This window comes from Aythya ferina (assembly GCF_964211825.1).
Source record: "Aythya ferina genome assembly, chromosome: 3".
Classification (NCBI taxonomy): domain Eukaryota; kingdom Metazoa; phylum Chordata; class Aves; order Anseriformes; family Anatidae; genus Aythya; species Aythya ferina.
Window position 1 is genome coordinate 28,886,299 of NC_140298.1, and position 16,133 is coordinate 28,902,431.

General features: G+C 39.8%; 1 protein-coding gene across 2 annotated transcripts in view; it reads right to left on the reverse strand.

Annotated features, from left to right (window-relative positions):
• The window catches only part of ADSS2 (adenylosuccinate synthase 2), a 35,352-nt gene that overhangs the window by 18,108 nt on the left and 1,111 nt on the right, over positions 1-16,133 (reverse strand). For both annotated transcript variants that reach the window (XM_084513538.1, XM_084513539.1), the window contains exons 2-4: positions 3,499-3,601; positions 1,011-1,079; positions 223-273 (exon numbers count right to left, since the gene is read on the reverse strand). In XM_084513538.1, coding sequence (XP_084369664.1) covers positions 223-273; positions 1,011-1,079; positions 3,499-3,601 — 223 coding nt within the window. The remainder of the gene's footprint in view (positions 1-222; positions 274-1,010; positions 1,080-3,498; positions 3,602-16,133) is intronic.

Here is a 16,133-nt window from a genome sequence, read left to right on the forward strand (position 1 = left end):
CTGGAAAACAAACCTAGGAGGGTCCCGAGTGATGGACAAGTTTTTCTAGAATTTTTAATAAACCAAAGCAGATACAATGCCTAGCATACAGAGGCTTAGCCCGATGAAATTTACATACCAACAAATGGCCAGAAAGGCTAAAACAGTCACTCTCTTACTGCCACAGAAAGTTCAGAGAACACAAAGTTAAAAAAAAATAATAATAAAGATCTGGGAACTTACCGATATGAGCCCTGTCAGAAATTATTAGCCTTTTTTCCCAGCCTTCTAGCCCTTAAAAGACAAAGTAAAATAATTCAAATTATGTTTTATATAGTATTTTTTTTTTCTTTTGATATGTAAAGGAAAAACACTTTTCATGTTTAGTCTTCAGTCAATCTATTTAAAGGATGAGCAACCACATTCTGGAGAAAAAAAGTAGATTGGAATTATTAAAACTTAACATCAGCCTCTAAAGCTGAGAAAGTCAGGCTTATTGTGATAAAGAACTCCTGATGATTCTACTAGTTCTTCAAATTCAGCAGCCAATTAGTAGCTTTTTACTTATGAATAATTTAGTTGATTTACCTCACTTCCAGTGGACTGCTATCAAGCATAGCCACTGTCATGACAACAAGAAACCAAAGAAAGGATTTCTATTGCACTTGTTTGCATTACCATGTGCTGTCAAAACAAGATTGCAAGAGGTAGCATGTCTACAAACTGGTAACGCACTTTAAAAAGTTGTTTTACTTATTAAGCTCACTGCTTTAAGCAACAAAGTATGTCTGCAGATAATTCATATTTAGAACATGTTCTGTTCTTAAACGGTACAGAGATTCTTTTTGCCCATCTATACTTCCCATCAGGACCCTAGTTTTTTTTGATAAGACTCCTGTCAGGAACTAGCAGGTAAATGCAGTTCTGGAAAAAGTTATCGTATGTAACCTCTGCAGAGACATTCTCTATCTAAATCTTTTGATGAAGTATCCACAAACTACTTTAAGAGTAGTAAAACTTAGTTTTCTCACCTTTTCCTTTCTTTAAATTTTTTTCAGCTTCTTCAAAGAGCCCTGGCAAATGAATTACAACACCATTTCCTGAAGAAAACCATCAGACAAAATTTAATGAATTATATTGAACGTGGAAAAATAGTATTTCAACAAATTCAAAGACACTTCATGTTCTGTATGCAATGTATTTAAGTTTTTAATCTTTCAGTAAATTGCTAAGAATGAAAGTTGTAACGTATCTTTAAAAGACTGACTTACACTCAAAGTATGCATCTTTAACTACCTGCATTGAATCTTTTTAAGAAGCTTAATAAACTTTCAGTTTAGATCACGACAAACAGTTACAGCATTGTGGGACAGTTCAGAATGCAACTTCCTCTTCCTCATTTCTAAAATTAACTTCCCTCTTTGCACTTCACGTTAATCACCCAATTGTTTTTAAAAGCTTAGCACATTTCTAGCATCGTTATAAATGTTAGCACTCCCTCAGGCACTTTCCATCTGTAAATAGACAGTGTATTCCATGTGCAGAGTTCAGGTTGTTAACAGACTAGCAGAATTAATATGGAAAAGGCTCCATCAAAAGCAAGCACACTGTCCTACAGGAAGCAGAGATTTACCACACCATCACATTGCTCAGAAAGACTGTTAGCTCATACAATTAACCAGTATCAGCAAGTGCTTTAAGAAGCACTTCTACATACAGTATTGAACCATCTTAAGGTCGTGCCAAACGCAGTAGATTTGAAGCAGCCAGTATAACAAAATACCTACTATTGTCAAGAATGGACTTGCCACTTGAAATTATATGCAAATCACCTAATTTCACAGATAAAAGCATTCTAAACACCAAAATACAAACTATTTAAGACTTATTTGTTATACTTTTCAGCATATAATCCTAATCAATTGTAATAATCTATTATAATACTCTAACCTTTCTGTCCTTCCCCTCAACACTTTTCCCCCTTTTTCTTTTAATTATAAACCTTTTCAGTGGAATCCTAAACCTGACAGATTTTTTTCTTCTACTAAATAAAACTGAACCACCAAGAGAGTTTTTAAATTCAAGTCAGACTTCAAAGCAGCTAGAACAGCAAACTTCAGAATAGACAGGCCAAGAGATAGATGGGAGACAGATACAGATTTGTAAAAAGCTCTCGCCTGCCCGCTGTACTTCTACAGGATCTAGTGTTTTCTACCTGACCCTGAGTCGAGCACACAGAACATGGCAAATGGACATTTCTTTTTCCACTGCTTTTCAGCAATAACTTTTAAAAGAAATGTAATACAGTAAGACACCAAAACAGAGTAATAGTAGTATCATCTGCCACAGCCTCCCAAACCAGGAGTAGTTAACAACCCAACCTCCCCTCTGTCAGCTGGGATCTATTTCCATGCCTGTTGGCCCAGTTTCCATAGAAAGTACTAGACAGGGCCAGTTAATCCAAAACTACCCCACTGCCAAGTCACACCATAGCAGCTGAAAGGAGGCACAATCAATGACAAATTCACATCAGGAATGGTGTTAATGCTAACTGAAAGCACACAGTCACTACAAACTGGTCCTAATAATTCAGCGGGTATCGTTTATGAATCAAACTACTTACTGACAGATGCACTTTAGTTGCTGTGCTCTTTAGCAAAATGTCAATGAGCACTTACTCAAAAATTATCACAAAAACATGCTGGAAATGGATAGGTCACATAGCCTTTAAGTAACCTAGAAACTAACCAGATTTGTGAAAGAGCACACAAACATACACAGTTATAATGCTGTGTAGGACTTTCTATATTCACCTGCATCTTTAGAAGGAAACTTTAAGGGCTATACAACATTATTAAGGAGTTTGGTTATACAAGTAATTTGAGGAAAAGTAGGACTAGATTCCAAGAGCAAAAGGAGGGTAAGTATGTTGGTATGGAGCAACGGACAGTACAATCTAAACCTCCTTTCAGAAGGCAAATAGATCATAGATCCTGACATCACTTAGTACTGCCACAACCCCAAACCTAATGCAGTCTCTTGAAAAGACCTTTTGACGAGATCTATATAGTGTATAAATCTTCTTGGATTCAGCATTCCTTTTACATTCCAGTGGAAAAGGAAGGAAAGATTTATGTTGCTGTAAGTACTGGTAGTCATTTAGGAGGGCTGAAGACTGAAACTGAGGAGGAACTGTGAGAATAAAAGAAATACTTAGAAAAAAATGAGATGGAAGGGGAAGGGACAATGAAGATACACTGGGTAGATAGCCATTTGCATTGATACGGCAGATAAGAACAAAAACGACCTAAGACAATAAAACACCCATAATCTAAAATGCATGATTGAGTTAAATCAACATTAACAAGGTAGTAGAATTACAAGCAAAGCTCAAGCCCCTGGGAATGAGGAAAAAGTGTCTTAATCCTGTATGCCCTCAGGCATACTTTGTTATTTTAGTATGTCCAAAGTTTGTCACTACATTATTGTCCATTTTTGTTTCAGAGATGGACCACTTACCAATGAATGCCGTGACTTTTGGATTGATGATCCCACTTGGCAGAAGATGGAAGTCATACTCCACAGAATCCACAACAACTGTATGCCCTGCATTATTGCCTCCCTGAGGGAAAAAAAAAAAAGTATTAATAGTTCTTGATACGGAAGACAAATGAAGACACAGTACAGACAGGGAATAAACTCGTTCCACCTCCAACTCCGCAGCTTTCATTTTGCTGCTGATAAAAGATCTACATGAAATCTTCCTCACCCAGGCAATCTGCTCAACTTGGTTTGTCAAACTTGACAATTTTCACATGAATATTGTCATAGAGATTTTTGGATGGTATCGTGGTTCATAAAGGTGCGAATGCTTTGGAGTACGATGTTTCTAGAAGTTATCGGACAGACCCATAAACATTCTAGAATGTGCAAACATTCCTAAAAGCATTCAACTGTTTTATTTGCTTCCTATTACATTTAGGAAAAAGTAAGTATTAAAAGTCAAACTGCAACCCTAGCAAAGAAAAACAATACCCAAAACCAGTTAAACTGGGTATGTGAAGCCATTAGGGAGGATGCATGCTGCGGGTTGACAACATGCATGTTTCTTGTTCTGAATTCATGGTTCTGTCTTTTGCTGATTGTTTTTCACAGAAAAACATTCAAAGCTGACTAGTTCACTCTATACCTCCTCAGCTGGTACACGGTATTTGTATCTGAAGTCTGCTGTTAAGCAGTGAATCTAAAGGTACCTAAGATAACTGTGGTTTTTCCAAGTTACAGGAGACCACTTGTACCAACTAACACTCAGCGTTCCTACCTTTTTTCATTACCATGAAGCATGAGAGTATTAAGAGATTTATTAAACTGCAAAATAACATCCAAAACACAAAAGGAGCCTGTGTCCAAGTCTCAAAGAGGGTCAGGATAGGCTTATGAAACCAACAAAGATTACAAAATAGTTACCGAATATCCCCTGTTCCCATTTGCTGTGCTTTTGAAAATAAGCTTACACTCTCTTGTGACCAAATCATTTGTGCAAGACAAGGTTACACACAAAACAGTCCTGTTTGCCGTAACCACAGGAATATTTACAGGCATTTTACACATAAAATGCTTTGTTCAAGAAAAGACAATGGAAAGACGTAATATTCCAAGCCTTTTTTCAGTACAAGACAAACTGAAGAAAGGCATTATATGAAAAGAAGAAAGAAATATGAAATATTAAGCCATGGAATTATAAGCCTGAAATATTTCACAGTAGTTTATCACAGAAGATCTTTTCTAAACAACGGACTCAAAAGCTATTCACTACTTCTGCAACATTCAAAAAGCATGAAAATAATACAAAAAGCCATTCATCCGACGCTACAAAAAACAAATATTCTTAACCGTCAAACCTCTCTGCAAGTATATAAACACATGCTGTGAGTAAATGTTATCTCAGTGAGGTCAGCAATGAAACTTCTTACTATTTCAGCATTATTTGAGGACTTACACCAGTCCCATCTCCTTTGGGAACAGAAGGATGCCTTACAAACTCACACAAAGTTGAGATGAATTTGTAACATGTTACAGAGTTTTCCCATTTGGTAAGCAGTACCTTGAAGTGCTGAAGATTTCTGGACACGGATGGCTTTCCCTGAAAGTGATCTGACTTAACCACAGAAAGCCAAATTTTGCATTCACAACATATGAAACATATTAGTTGTATAAACAAAGCAAGTCATCCAAGGTTATTCTTTTAAGAAAATAATGAAACATTGGCCAGCCTGCTCGAGTAGGGTGTTCAGGAGGGAGACACAGAGTGTGTAAATCATCAGAACATAGCTGCTGGGTTTTGGTGGTGTCCAGACTTTTCCCTTGCACTGCCGAATGACGTCAAGATACACAGAGGTGTGTTGTTTCTGTGCTTGTTTAAAAATACCCTGACATAGTGGCTGACAGAATTAAAATGGTATTTTACCCTTTAAACCCTGAACTACGTGTACAGCACAGCTCATACTTCATCAAGAAGCAAGCTGGTTACCCACGTTATATAAACTTTACCATCTTTGTTATTAGCAGCTGTGCTTTAAGGGATTTTGGTAGAAACTAAAGCAAAAAACCTCAGCACTGTGATGAATCACCACTTGACTACACTCTTAGGCCATGCTCAAGGTTTCCTAATGCTTGTTTTCAGCTTATACTCAAATTTCAGTCCCAGAATTCAGTAATATTATGATAATGCCCGCAGCATGAAAAGATTTGATCCCAGAAGTGCTGTTGTTATCAGCTGCCTGGTAGAACAATTGCTAGGTAGGACTGTCTGGTCAGTCCACACCCTGCTTTGGGCATCATTCCATAAAACTGTTTCACTTCTTTCAAGGTTTTTTTTCATTTCAAACTGTGTATTAGGAGAACACTACAAAAGCAGCATTCAATTAATTGAGTCTTCAAAACATTGATTTACAGGTAAGCCCTAACCTAACACAGAAGAGCAAGTGTACAGTTACACAGTTAGGAATTGTATATTAAGAGAATAATTCACACTACACTCCATGAGAAGTACTAGTAAAGTACACCCGTGCTCACATTGCACGCAGCCGTGATAAACACTTCTAATTACAAACACTTGAACTCAGAGTTTGAGTGGCAGGGGGGTTGCTGAGTTTTGGGTTTGGTGTGTTTAGGATTTTCCTTGGTGGAAGTTCCCCTACCCCTCACTCCCAACCCAGAAACTGCTGGTAACACCAACATCTTCACAACTATTGCCTCTGGGATTAATTCAAGGTAGAAACTGATGAAGTCACTTCTGGCATCAGTCCTTTCCATCCCTATTTCTCTCCTCCTCCCTCACCATGCTAATCCAAAAGGGATCCGTTAGATCATTCAAGCTAACACTCCTCTGATTAAAGTATTTAAACATTAATGAAGTACTCCTAACTGGGTTTAACTAATAGTGAAAATAAATTATACGGTTTAGGCCCAAATAAATTTCAGTACATTGTATAAAGCTCTTGCCAAAGGGAAATAAAGACACAAAAGTTACTTCTTGAGGTTGGCAATACTTTCTGATTAACTGCGTACAGTGTCTGTGTACCATAACTCAGTAACCTGAGTTCCCAAACTGGGAGAATTTTCTCCCAGCCACGTGATATCTGGAACACCTACCTTGGGCCAACACAGACAGAGAAAGACCAGAAGGTGTTCCTGCTCTGTGTGGACCACACCACGTGCATGTGGCAGCAGCTCCTTTACCCTTCCTCCTTGCACAACAGCATGGTTCCTTCAGCTGAGCCAGGCAGAAGCACCACAGCCAGCGTACTCACCCACTGGGGCACGGCAACCCTGGCTTTAGCTACCGATAGGAAAGGGCTGAGGAGAGGAAAAAATGACTTCTTATACATGGGAGGCACAGTAAGGCACCAGCAGCACTCTGAGCATCGAACTTAACGGGGATGCTTCCCTCCCATTCTGCAGAGAGGTGGCACTGGGAGCCCCTCTGGAAGCTGGGACACAGGCTGTGGAGAAGGTCAGGCAGCCAAGGCACAGTTGGCTTTGCCAGAGTAAAGAATATGATGTGGATATAAAAAAAAAAAAAAAAAAAAGACAGAAAATAGAGAATCAAGAAGAAATAGTGTGACATACTGAGGGAACATCTAACAGAGACTGAAATATCTGTCTAGGTTACTACTAGGCTACTCAGGTAAGAATATAAGCGATCTTCTCCCTGACATCCTAATAAAGCTGAAATCTTTATTTATTTATTTATCTCCATCAATGCCCAGCACTGCGTATTTTTGGCATACTCTGAGGTTTCCAAAATTTGATTTTCAGAAGTCAGCAGTCTTCTTAGCACTGTATTTTGAGGAAGGCTAATGAAAAGATAAAAGCATTCAGTTCGTTTGTCCTTACATTACTTTTCCCTTACTCCTTTCCTTACCCTATTTTTCCCCCTCACATCTTTTAACTCACACTGTTTGGAACGGCTCTTCTCTTCTCTTCTCCCATTACAGATTCATCGGTGCTGAAAGGATCAGCCCTTTCAGCAAGCAGCCCAAAGCTTTACCAAATTACAATGTTAAATTGCATCTCAAATAGGATTTCCTCAACTTTTCAACCGCTATGAGCATGGACTTTGCATTACAGTTTTGCCCTTTCTTAATCTTTGACTTTTCCTTGTAGTCCATACCTGGTAGCACCGCTGCTCCCCAAGGCTGGCTTCAGGACTGGTTTGCAGTTTTCCAGTTGCTGCCAGCACTTCTGTGAGCAGTTCCAGCAGGAACTGCCACCAGGTGACACTGAACTTTTGTGCTGAGAATGGGGGGGAAACACGAGCTTGCTCAGAAAGAAACGTGAACTGAACACCTCTTTTTTCCCCCAACAACACGTTTGACCAGCTCACACAGCCGTGAAGATGAGGATCAGAGAAATAGCTCTTTAATCATAGCTTTAATGTAAAAAACAAAAGCAAAATGAACAAAACCATCCTCAGCTATGACAGCTCCTTATTAGTATTCCTTAAAAAGAATGGTTTTTAAACTTCTGTGTACATCCAGCTCAAAAGGGTGCCAATTGGATCAGAAAAGAGAAGTTTCTATTTATTTGGAGATGCAGAGCAAAAGTCATGAACAAGCATCAACCTACTCATTTCAGTGTATGGATTTAGTCTGAGGTCTTTTAAGTTTGATGCTGTTGGATGAACAACTTAAAATCCTATTGAGAACCAGCAGCCTTTTTTTTTCCCTTTTGTGATAATATGACTATTAAATTATGCTATTATTTTAGAGTATTTTATGTCATTAAGTAGAAATGGAATAGTGAACATCAGATTAGGCTTAAGATCACTATCCAATCTATAATATTTAAGCAAAACCTGTTGTTGTAAGATAACTAATTGCGTAAGCTTTTTAAAAAGGCATTATTCCAATGTCACTAGTGCAGTATGCTTAAATCACCTGCTTGAAAAAGCTTCTGATCCCTGGCCACCAGCTGGTAATCCTGAAATATCCAAGCTATTCAGCATGGAGAACAGCTAAGTATACAGGAATCTGATGGAAAGGTGCACACCAATAGACAAATTATCACACCAGTACAGTTGGAATGACAGCAGTCACGGTCCCAAAACCCCTTATTTACCTCCCTTCCAGAAGCCTCGCTCCAAAAAACAAAAAAACAATTCTTCTGAAGTATTACTTTCAGAGCAGTACACTGCCCAGAGAGATTCAAAAACAAAACAAAAAAAAAAGGGGGGAGGGGCGGGGGGAAGAAGGGAGTGCCTCCAACCTGCTGAAGAAGATTAAGTAGCCTAAAAATCCTTCTCAGCGTAAGCACCACACCCACGAATCTGCATCCAGGTATTCCACATCGATAAGCTGGTCGGTGCTACGCACCAAGCCAGACGCTGCTATGAATGTACCTCTCTCCTGGCCAACCCAAACAGGATCAGTCACACGTGCACAGAGGGGGCATACGATAGCAAAGGCAGCTACATGCATTGTACATCTGGGAGCCATTTGATAAACATGCTTAGGTAACACCCTGTTTGCACTCGTGTTATATGCCTGGAGATACTAATTTTGAAGGGAAAGGTCGTTATCTGCTAGCTGACATTCTACTGGAAACAAACCTGAGTTTTCAGTAAATCAAACAAGTGACTGCCGCCAGCCAAAAACCACTTTTTAGGGACTGGAAGGCAGTACTTGCTGCAAGCAGCACACACACAGCAGTACCAGTGCCGCATCATGATCAAGATAGTAACACTACAAAATACACTGAGGATAAATCAACAGTATCAGAGAGGACTACATTTCAAACACACTGACTGAACTGTATTTCTATTAGGACACCTATGGCAATTTTAAGGTAAATTATTTCAGCATTCCCCCTGCCTATGCAAAATGGCTTGTTTTCTCATACATTCTAGCTACAGTTTTTAAATGCCTTAACTAGTAGTTAAAATATTTGGGGTAAAGAACTAGACAGAGTTTGGAATAATATTGTATACGTACCTGACTACAGCTTCATGATTTTTCCTTACTCTGGAGGCTAAAACCAACTTTCAGGACACCTCAAAAGGCATGTTCTAGAACCAAACCAGTAGACTTAAATGAACATACGAACAATCTCTAAGCAAAACAGCCTGCTCACTGTGAGCCTTCCTCTAGGGCAAGAGCTCCTCAGCTCCTCATGTTCCATCCACGCACAACAGCTTCCAGACATACAAAGCACGGAGAAGGAGCTCTCATAATAATATCCAACATTTTTTTCCCCTGGAATTGCATTGCTGTACTGGCCAGCAGATCCCAAGGAATTAAACTGATATTCCTTGTATGTTGAGCTGATTCACTCGACAAAGAAGGACCGATTATTTGGGAGAGAGTTATTAGAAGATAATCTAACAAAGTTAATTTAACAAAACAGCAATGACTTATATCTGCCTTCAGAAAGTCTAATTGACAACTGCTTCACCAGTCTCTGCATCGTGACCTTTAGTGTCAGGATTGAAGAGATTTCCTCTTAGACACAGCAATTATTTTCTTGTTAAATTAAGATAATGCAAGAAAGTTCATTAGCTAAGACTCCAGGTTTACTGTGCTTTATCAACCACTACCAAAACTCAGCTAAAGAAATACTGAATTTGAAATAAATGTCAGTTTGTTGGGGTGTTCATTTCTGGCTTTTGGTTGCTTGTTTGCTAAATATGCAGGTAAAAACACAGTGTTTCCCAAGAAGTCATTATTTAGCTTTCCATAAATATATTTCAACAATAATAGTAATATTCACCAAGGACATAACAAAATTAAACGGAAACAATAATATAACGTATTTGGTGTCAACTGCAGCCATCAGTGAGCATCTTTTAGGTTGGATATTAGGCAGAATTTCTTTACCAAAAGGGTTGTGAGGCATTGGAATGGGCTGCCCAGGGAGGTGGTTGAATCACCATCCCTGGAGGTCTTTAAAAGACGTTTAGATGTAGAGCTTAGGGATATGGGTTAGTGGAGGACTGGTTAGTGTTAGGTCAGAAGTTGACTCCATGATCTTGGAGGTCTCTTCCAACCTAGATGATTCTGTGATTCTGTCTGCTAACTTAAGAGCTCCTCTGAAGCCAGGTGAAGCCAGCCACTGAGGAAGCACAGAATCACATTTTCTGAGACGACTCTGAAAATGATATAAAGCCATATTTGAAGGCTTACAGGAAAATCCTGACGTAGAACTTTCCTCTGATGAGCTTGCTCAGGGAAGTCCCTTGCACCTGGCTTTACAGCCAATCTCGCTGATTTACCTGAAAACCATCCACAGGACTTCACTGCTTGTCCTTCCAGCTTATGAAAAGCAACTCCATTTTCCTAGTACATGGATTCTTCTAGGAAAAATGTACACACGTACTCTGTCACTCACTGAAGACCCTCACTCCGAGGATTAAGAGGCTCATTCTAGCTTTACATACTTTTTTCCTTTTTTCTTTTAAGTGCAGCCTAACAGGAAACATTAATGTACCAACCCAGATAACCAGCAAAACCAAAAAGGAAAGCGGTGTTGCTTGTTCACAAACTGAAAGCAAAATATGATTTCTCTTAGAAAAAAAAAAAAAAAAAAAGATTTTTAAAGCCTTGGTGTTGAGCACCAAGGATAAAAGGAAATTTATGCTATGTGCACTAGCCAAGGAAGTCTAAGCTTACGTGTACGGCATGTTCAGTATACACAAGGAGAATACGCGCTGCAGGAATACAGAAAAAAATATAACATTTTTAAAACTGAGATGGAGGAACAATGGCATGTCCTTCCCCACGTTAGATCTATATAAATTCAAAATACGCATTTAATTTCCAGCACATATCTTCATAAGTCAAAGCAGCCCAGACATTGGTACAGTAACCAGAGCACTTCAGCCTGCTACGAGCAGATGAGGACAGGAGAGCAGTTCTCGATGCCTCACCAACACCAGCACCCTCAGAACTGCCTGGCCCACGTTACTGCAACTTCACCTAACAGCTGAAGTACGTAGAGAAAAAAGATTTATTAAAAAAGCAGACTGAAATTACTATTAAAATCATACTGTGAATAGCTCTCTGTACCGACATTAAACTCAGAATTATTTAAAGCAGCCCTAAAAAACCACGATACGCACTACAGAGACCCCAAAAGCCTATGATGACAATCAGTGGCTTTTCTTATGACATGGTAATGCCAAAAATAGGATGCCCCCAGGTAGAGCAAAGAAGTCTTTCAAGTTATCTCCTCTAGAACAGAAATTAGTTGTCTACTTTAAAGCGATGTTATCTTATGCCTCCATTAAGAAAGAAGTCATACGCCCCCTCGAGCTCTCCCTGTTGGAGGGGTGTGTACACACACAAGCTTATTTTTTTATTTTTTTATTTTTTTAACAGTTGACTTTTATCACCACCACATTCCAGCAGTAATTTTCACCTTGGGGCAACCGCTGTTGTTTTTGAGCTAGTAATGCAAGTGACTGCCAAGTCGGGCAAGAAGCAAGTCAATGTTGTTTTGGCATCATATGGTTGTAAACACTTTCATTTAACTCTTAGATGGAAAGCCAAACATAGATTCAAAGAAAGGATACTACCACTACTAACAATATACTTTTTTTTTTTTGTTCCCTTCCTGCCACAATCAGCTTCTTGGAATCTTGAGAACACCTCTAGAAAGCTGATCAGAGGCTGTCTCATCCTTAACCTCCACTACATACCCTCACATAACATAACTGGCAATCACTAAGCTGTTTGCTTCTCATTTCAAACCATATTGCCAAAAAACTAGCTTCAGCTTCAGGTTGCCAACCACACCTCCACCAAGGCGCAGATAACAAATTCACTGCCTCACATCTCTGATGTTTGTGATTAATTTCTTGCCTCTTTACCCCCTCCCCAAAAAAATGAATGCGTGGTTATCAAACTGTAGTACATAACCTACTCCTGGATTTCAATATAAACAACATTCAGCATCTGGCAATTATCTTTGTTGGTATTTATGCCAATCAACTCATGTTTGTAAGAGCTGAACCTAGTTCAAGGAGCCATCACGTTACATGCTTAACTTTTCAACTTCCTGAAAGTTTGGCCAGACTTCAGAAATCTTTGAATGTGTAGTACAAGAACTAGTGCATCAGAACAAGATCAAGAGTGTGGTTTGAGGCAAATATGACAGCCTACACACAGCCTTATTTGTTAGAAGAAAACAGGCAACTGTTTGAAAGAAAACATTAATTTTACTGAAGTCCAGCCCAGGTTTCTTTCACTCACCTCAGAAAACTCTGTATGTTTCTCTGTGTTGACAGAGCCAGCTCTGAGGAACTGCTACAGGAACATGGTCTTTGGAAAGGTTCTTCAGAACTAGCTTCAGCTTGGTTTCACCTGATTTGCCAAACCCTATATTGTTGCAATGCCTTACATGTACTAAGTAGGGAACAGATTTTATTACGCTAATCTTCATTCAAGTCCAGAATAAAGGCCAATCTATCCCTAAGAGATAAAAGAGACCTAGTGAGGCAGGCTGATACGGAACAAGAAAAATGCTGAAAGCACAGTCCAGTGCTATGCTGCTTCAGTGCACAAAAAAAAAAAAAAAAAAACAGTTTGCTACATCTCACAGCAACAGAGTTAAAAAGGGATACAAGAAACAAAAAGCGACTTTGGGAATACATGTATTTGAAATTTCACTAAGCTGCTACAGAGTACTGCATCTGAACCGACCAAATGAAAACAGCGAGATGTAACAACAGCAAGAGGGACAGAGCAGTAAGCAACCAGCAGCTCCAGGTGCAATTTGTTCCCTTGTACTGTTAAGATCTCCTGCTAATGGCACAAGCTTTATGAATGGGGAAATGGGGTTTCAGCTGCCCTCCTGTGTGAAACTGACAGGGTTTCAGCGCTTGCCACAACCAGGGGTCACCTGCCAGGGATGCTCCAAGCGGGTCGGTGCAGCGTGTGACTCACTCATGCGGCAGGCTCATCCCGCTGACCTCTCTCCTCACCAGCACGCACCACTGGCACGCTGCCGGCCGCTGCAAGGTCCACAGGCGCACCCAGAGCTTCAGCTGGACGCCACGTATCGAACGCCTGACCAGCTGAAAAAGCAGCAGCTGCTATAGATAGCTATCGATCCTGCTATTCCCGGCCCCGCACGGCCTGACTGAAACACCTCTTCAGATGAGTTTTTAGGAAAAGGTGGGTTTGGTGGATGGAAAACACAAAGATTCCTTTTTTTTTTTTTTTTTGAAATGGATATATGCAGACAAGTGATGCAGAGGCATTAGGTCTGAGGACTTAAGCAGCTGTCAACTGATCAGTGGCAACCGCTTAAACCCAAGAACCTGCCCGCTGACAACTTCTCTCCCGTTGCATTGTAATTGCCGTGCATCAACTGATGAGCAGGGGCATTACCACACAAACTTCTCGGAGGGAGGATTAAGAATCCACACACTGCAGTAACTGCACATTAGTGGTCCGGGGGTAAGAAGTATGTGACCCCACAGCACGCAGAGCAACGATGGGGAACTACCAGGCAGCAAGCACTGAGATCAGCAGTGGAGACGTGGTAAGAAGCTGCAACTCTGTTCTGCAGTAGTAGTAAGGCGTATGACAGGACTGAAGGAGCAGAAAAATAAGATCCTTTAGCATAACAAGCATAGCTTTATAATAATTTAAGACTTCAAAATCCTATTTACCTGTGTGAATTATGTGCTCCGAATAAATCGGGTACCTCCAGTACTATGAAAAGACAGCGACCAACAAGTCTGCTGATGAAAGGGGTGAATGAGAACTGAACCATGCAGTGAAGACAGCATGGGGTTTTTTTGCTGTATCATACACACTGGTACATGGGGCAGGAGTATTAATATTAGAGATACAGTATATTTTTGTACTATCTTTGTTTTGATAAAATGATTACCTAAAATCATTTGCTTGCATCAATTTGCCATTCCCATATCCATTAACAAATGAAATTTTAGTAATTAAATTCCCTTATTCGGTTCCACTTTGAAATGTGGGAATCAGAACAAGAAATGTTTTCCTTTAACTTTCCATTACTCGTGGAATTGATAAAAATACAACATATGCTTTTAGAAATTGCCAGGTTTGAGAGCAGAAAGGCTAACTGCTTACTAACAGGAACCTATGTCAATAAAAAAAAAAAAAGCACGGTTTTTCTGGCAACTTCTCCTGAATCTCAAACCCGTTCTTGCTCTATTCTACTGTCTGGACCGTGATTTATGTGATACCAGGTAAACAGACTTTGCTCTGCAAGCCACTGAAGCCCAAATGTAGTTTAAGTGCAGAAGTCTCACAGATGTATTTGCTTTATCAAAAGCATCATTTTACCAGATACCTCTTAGAAGTAAATTAAGACCAATTCAAGCATAACAGTGGAAGAACCAGCACATACTATGCCTATCGCATGGACACGTCGCAGCCGCTGGACACAAATTGAGCTTGGTCTGCAAGGTCAGATGTTGCTGAAGCCACAATACTAATTTTGATAAATGCAAGTCTGTCTCCTGACAAGGAAATCCCATATTCTTTCTCTGAGCACATGGGTACTCTCAACAACCTCCAAACCTAAGATAAAATAAGTTTGGGGATGCTGTCTGGAAGAAGTACAGCCATAATACAGCTTATGACCTGGTTTGCCCACTTGTACCTCTTCCAGATGCCACAGTCAGCCAGCCAAACAAATGACTGAAGAAGCCATTAGGACACCTGAGAGTTAGGAGACAAGAGGGTACAGCCACTGATTTCAGAGTACAACTTCTTGCAATGCCTTTCTTTACAGGTGTTGTAAGAGTAAACAGTAAACAATTGTCAGTTGTTGGTCAGGACTGTTTTTATGGGCTGTGTCTGCACAGAACCAGGCACAACTGGAAAACCACACCAGAGTTCCCAGAATTTCAATGCAAATATCATGCAATTTTCTAAGACATCTTAAGCTCTGCTACAACTTCAGGGAAATAGTTGTATTTCCAAGTATATTGGATGTATTTCCAATGTATTGATGTATTTCCAAGTGTATTTTCAAGTCCTTCAGGGAAATAGTTGTATTAACACACTTTCCATAGGAAAGTATTTGGTCTCATCCACAGGTACTCTAGCAACCCTGTGACACGGAAAACAGAAAGAACCATCTTAGAATGAACAGAGTATAACAGTGAAATAAGAATCAGAAGTACGGACTGCAGAAAGCCACAAGTACCAAGGGGCAGGCAGAGTTGCAATCTTTCTTTATGGGCTTGTACTGATATGAAAAGCACAAGAGTCATTTTCACACTCTTGCCTACCAGTGGTAACAAAACCACCAGGGGTATTCTTGCACAACACAGAGCAAGATAACTTAATAGCTCAGTGCCACCGGAAGAGAATATTCTTATTTTCCCTCCCATTCTAAGATAAGGTCCTTTGTGCTTACCTTGTCCAGGGTTCCTCTTTGCATTAGGCTCTTCTGAGCCAAGTAAACTCAGTTCTGTTTACTAAAACAGTAGAAAGTAAACCCAACCTGAAAAAATAGTTCCCAGCCATTTTGGTGAGTTAAACCAACTTAGTAGAAGCAGTCAAGTGCAAGAGTGAGCACATGGGAGGAGGCCAAGAGCACAGGAGGCCCACCAACAGGAAACGGAAGAAAGGAGGGTGGAAAGAAAAAAACTCTCTTTCCTT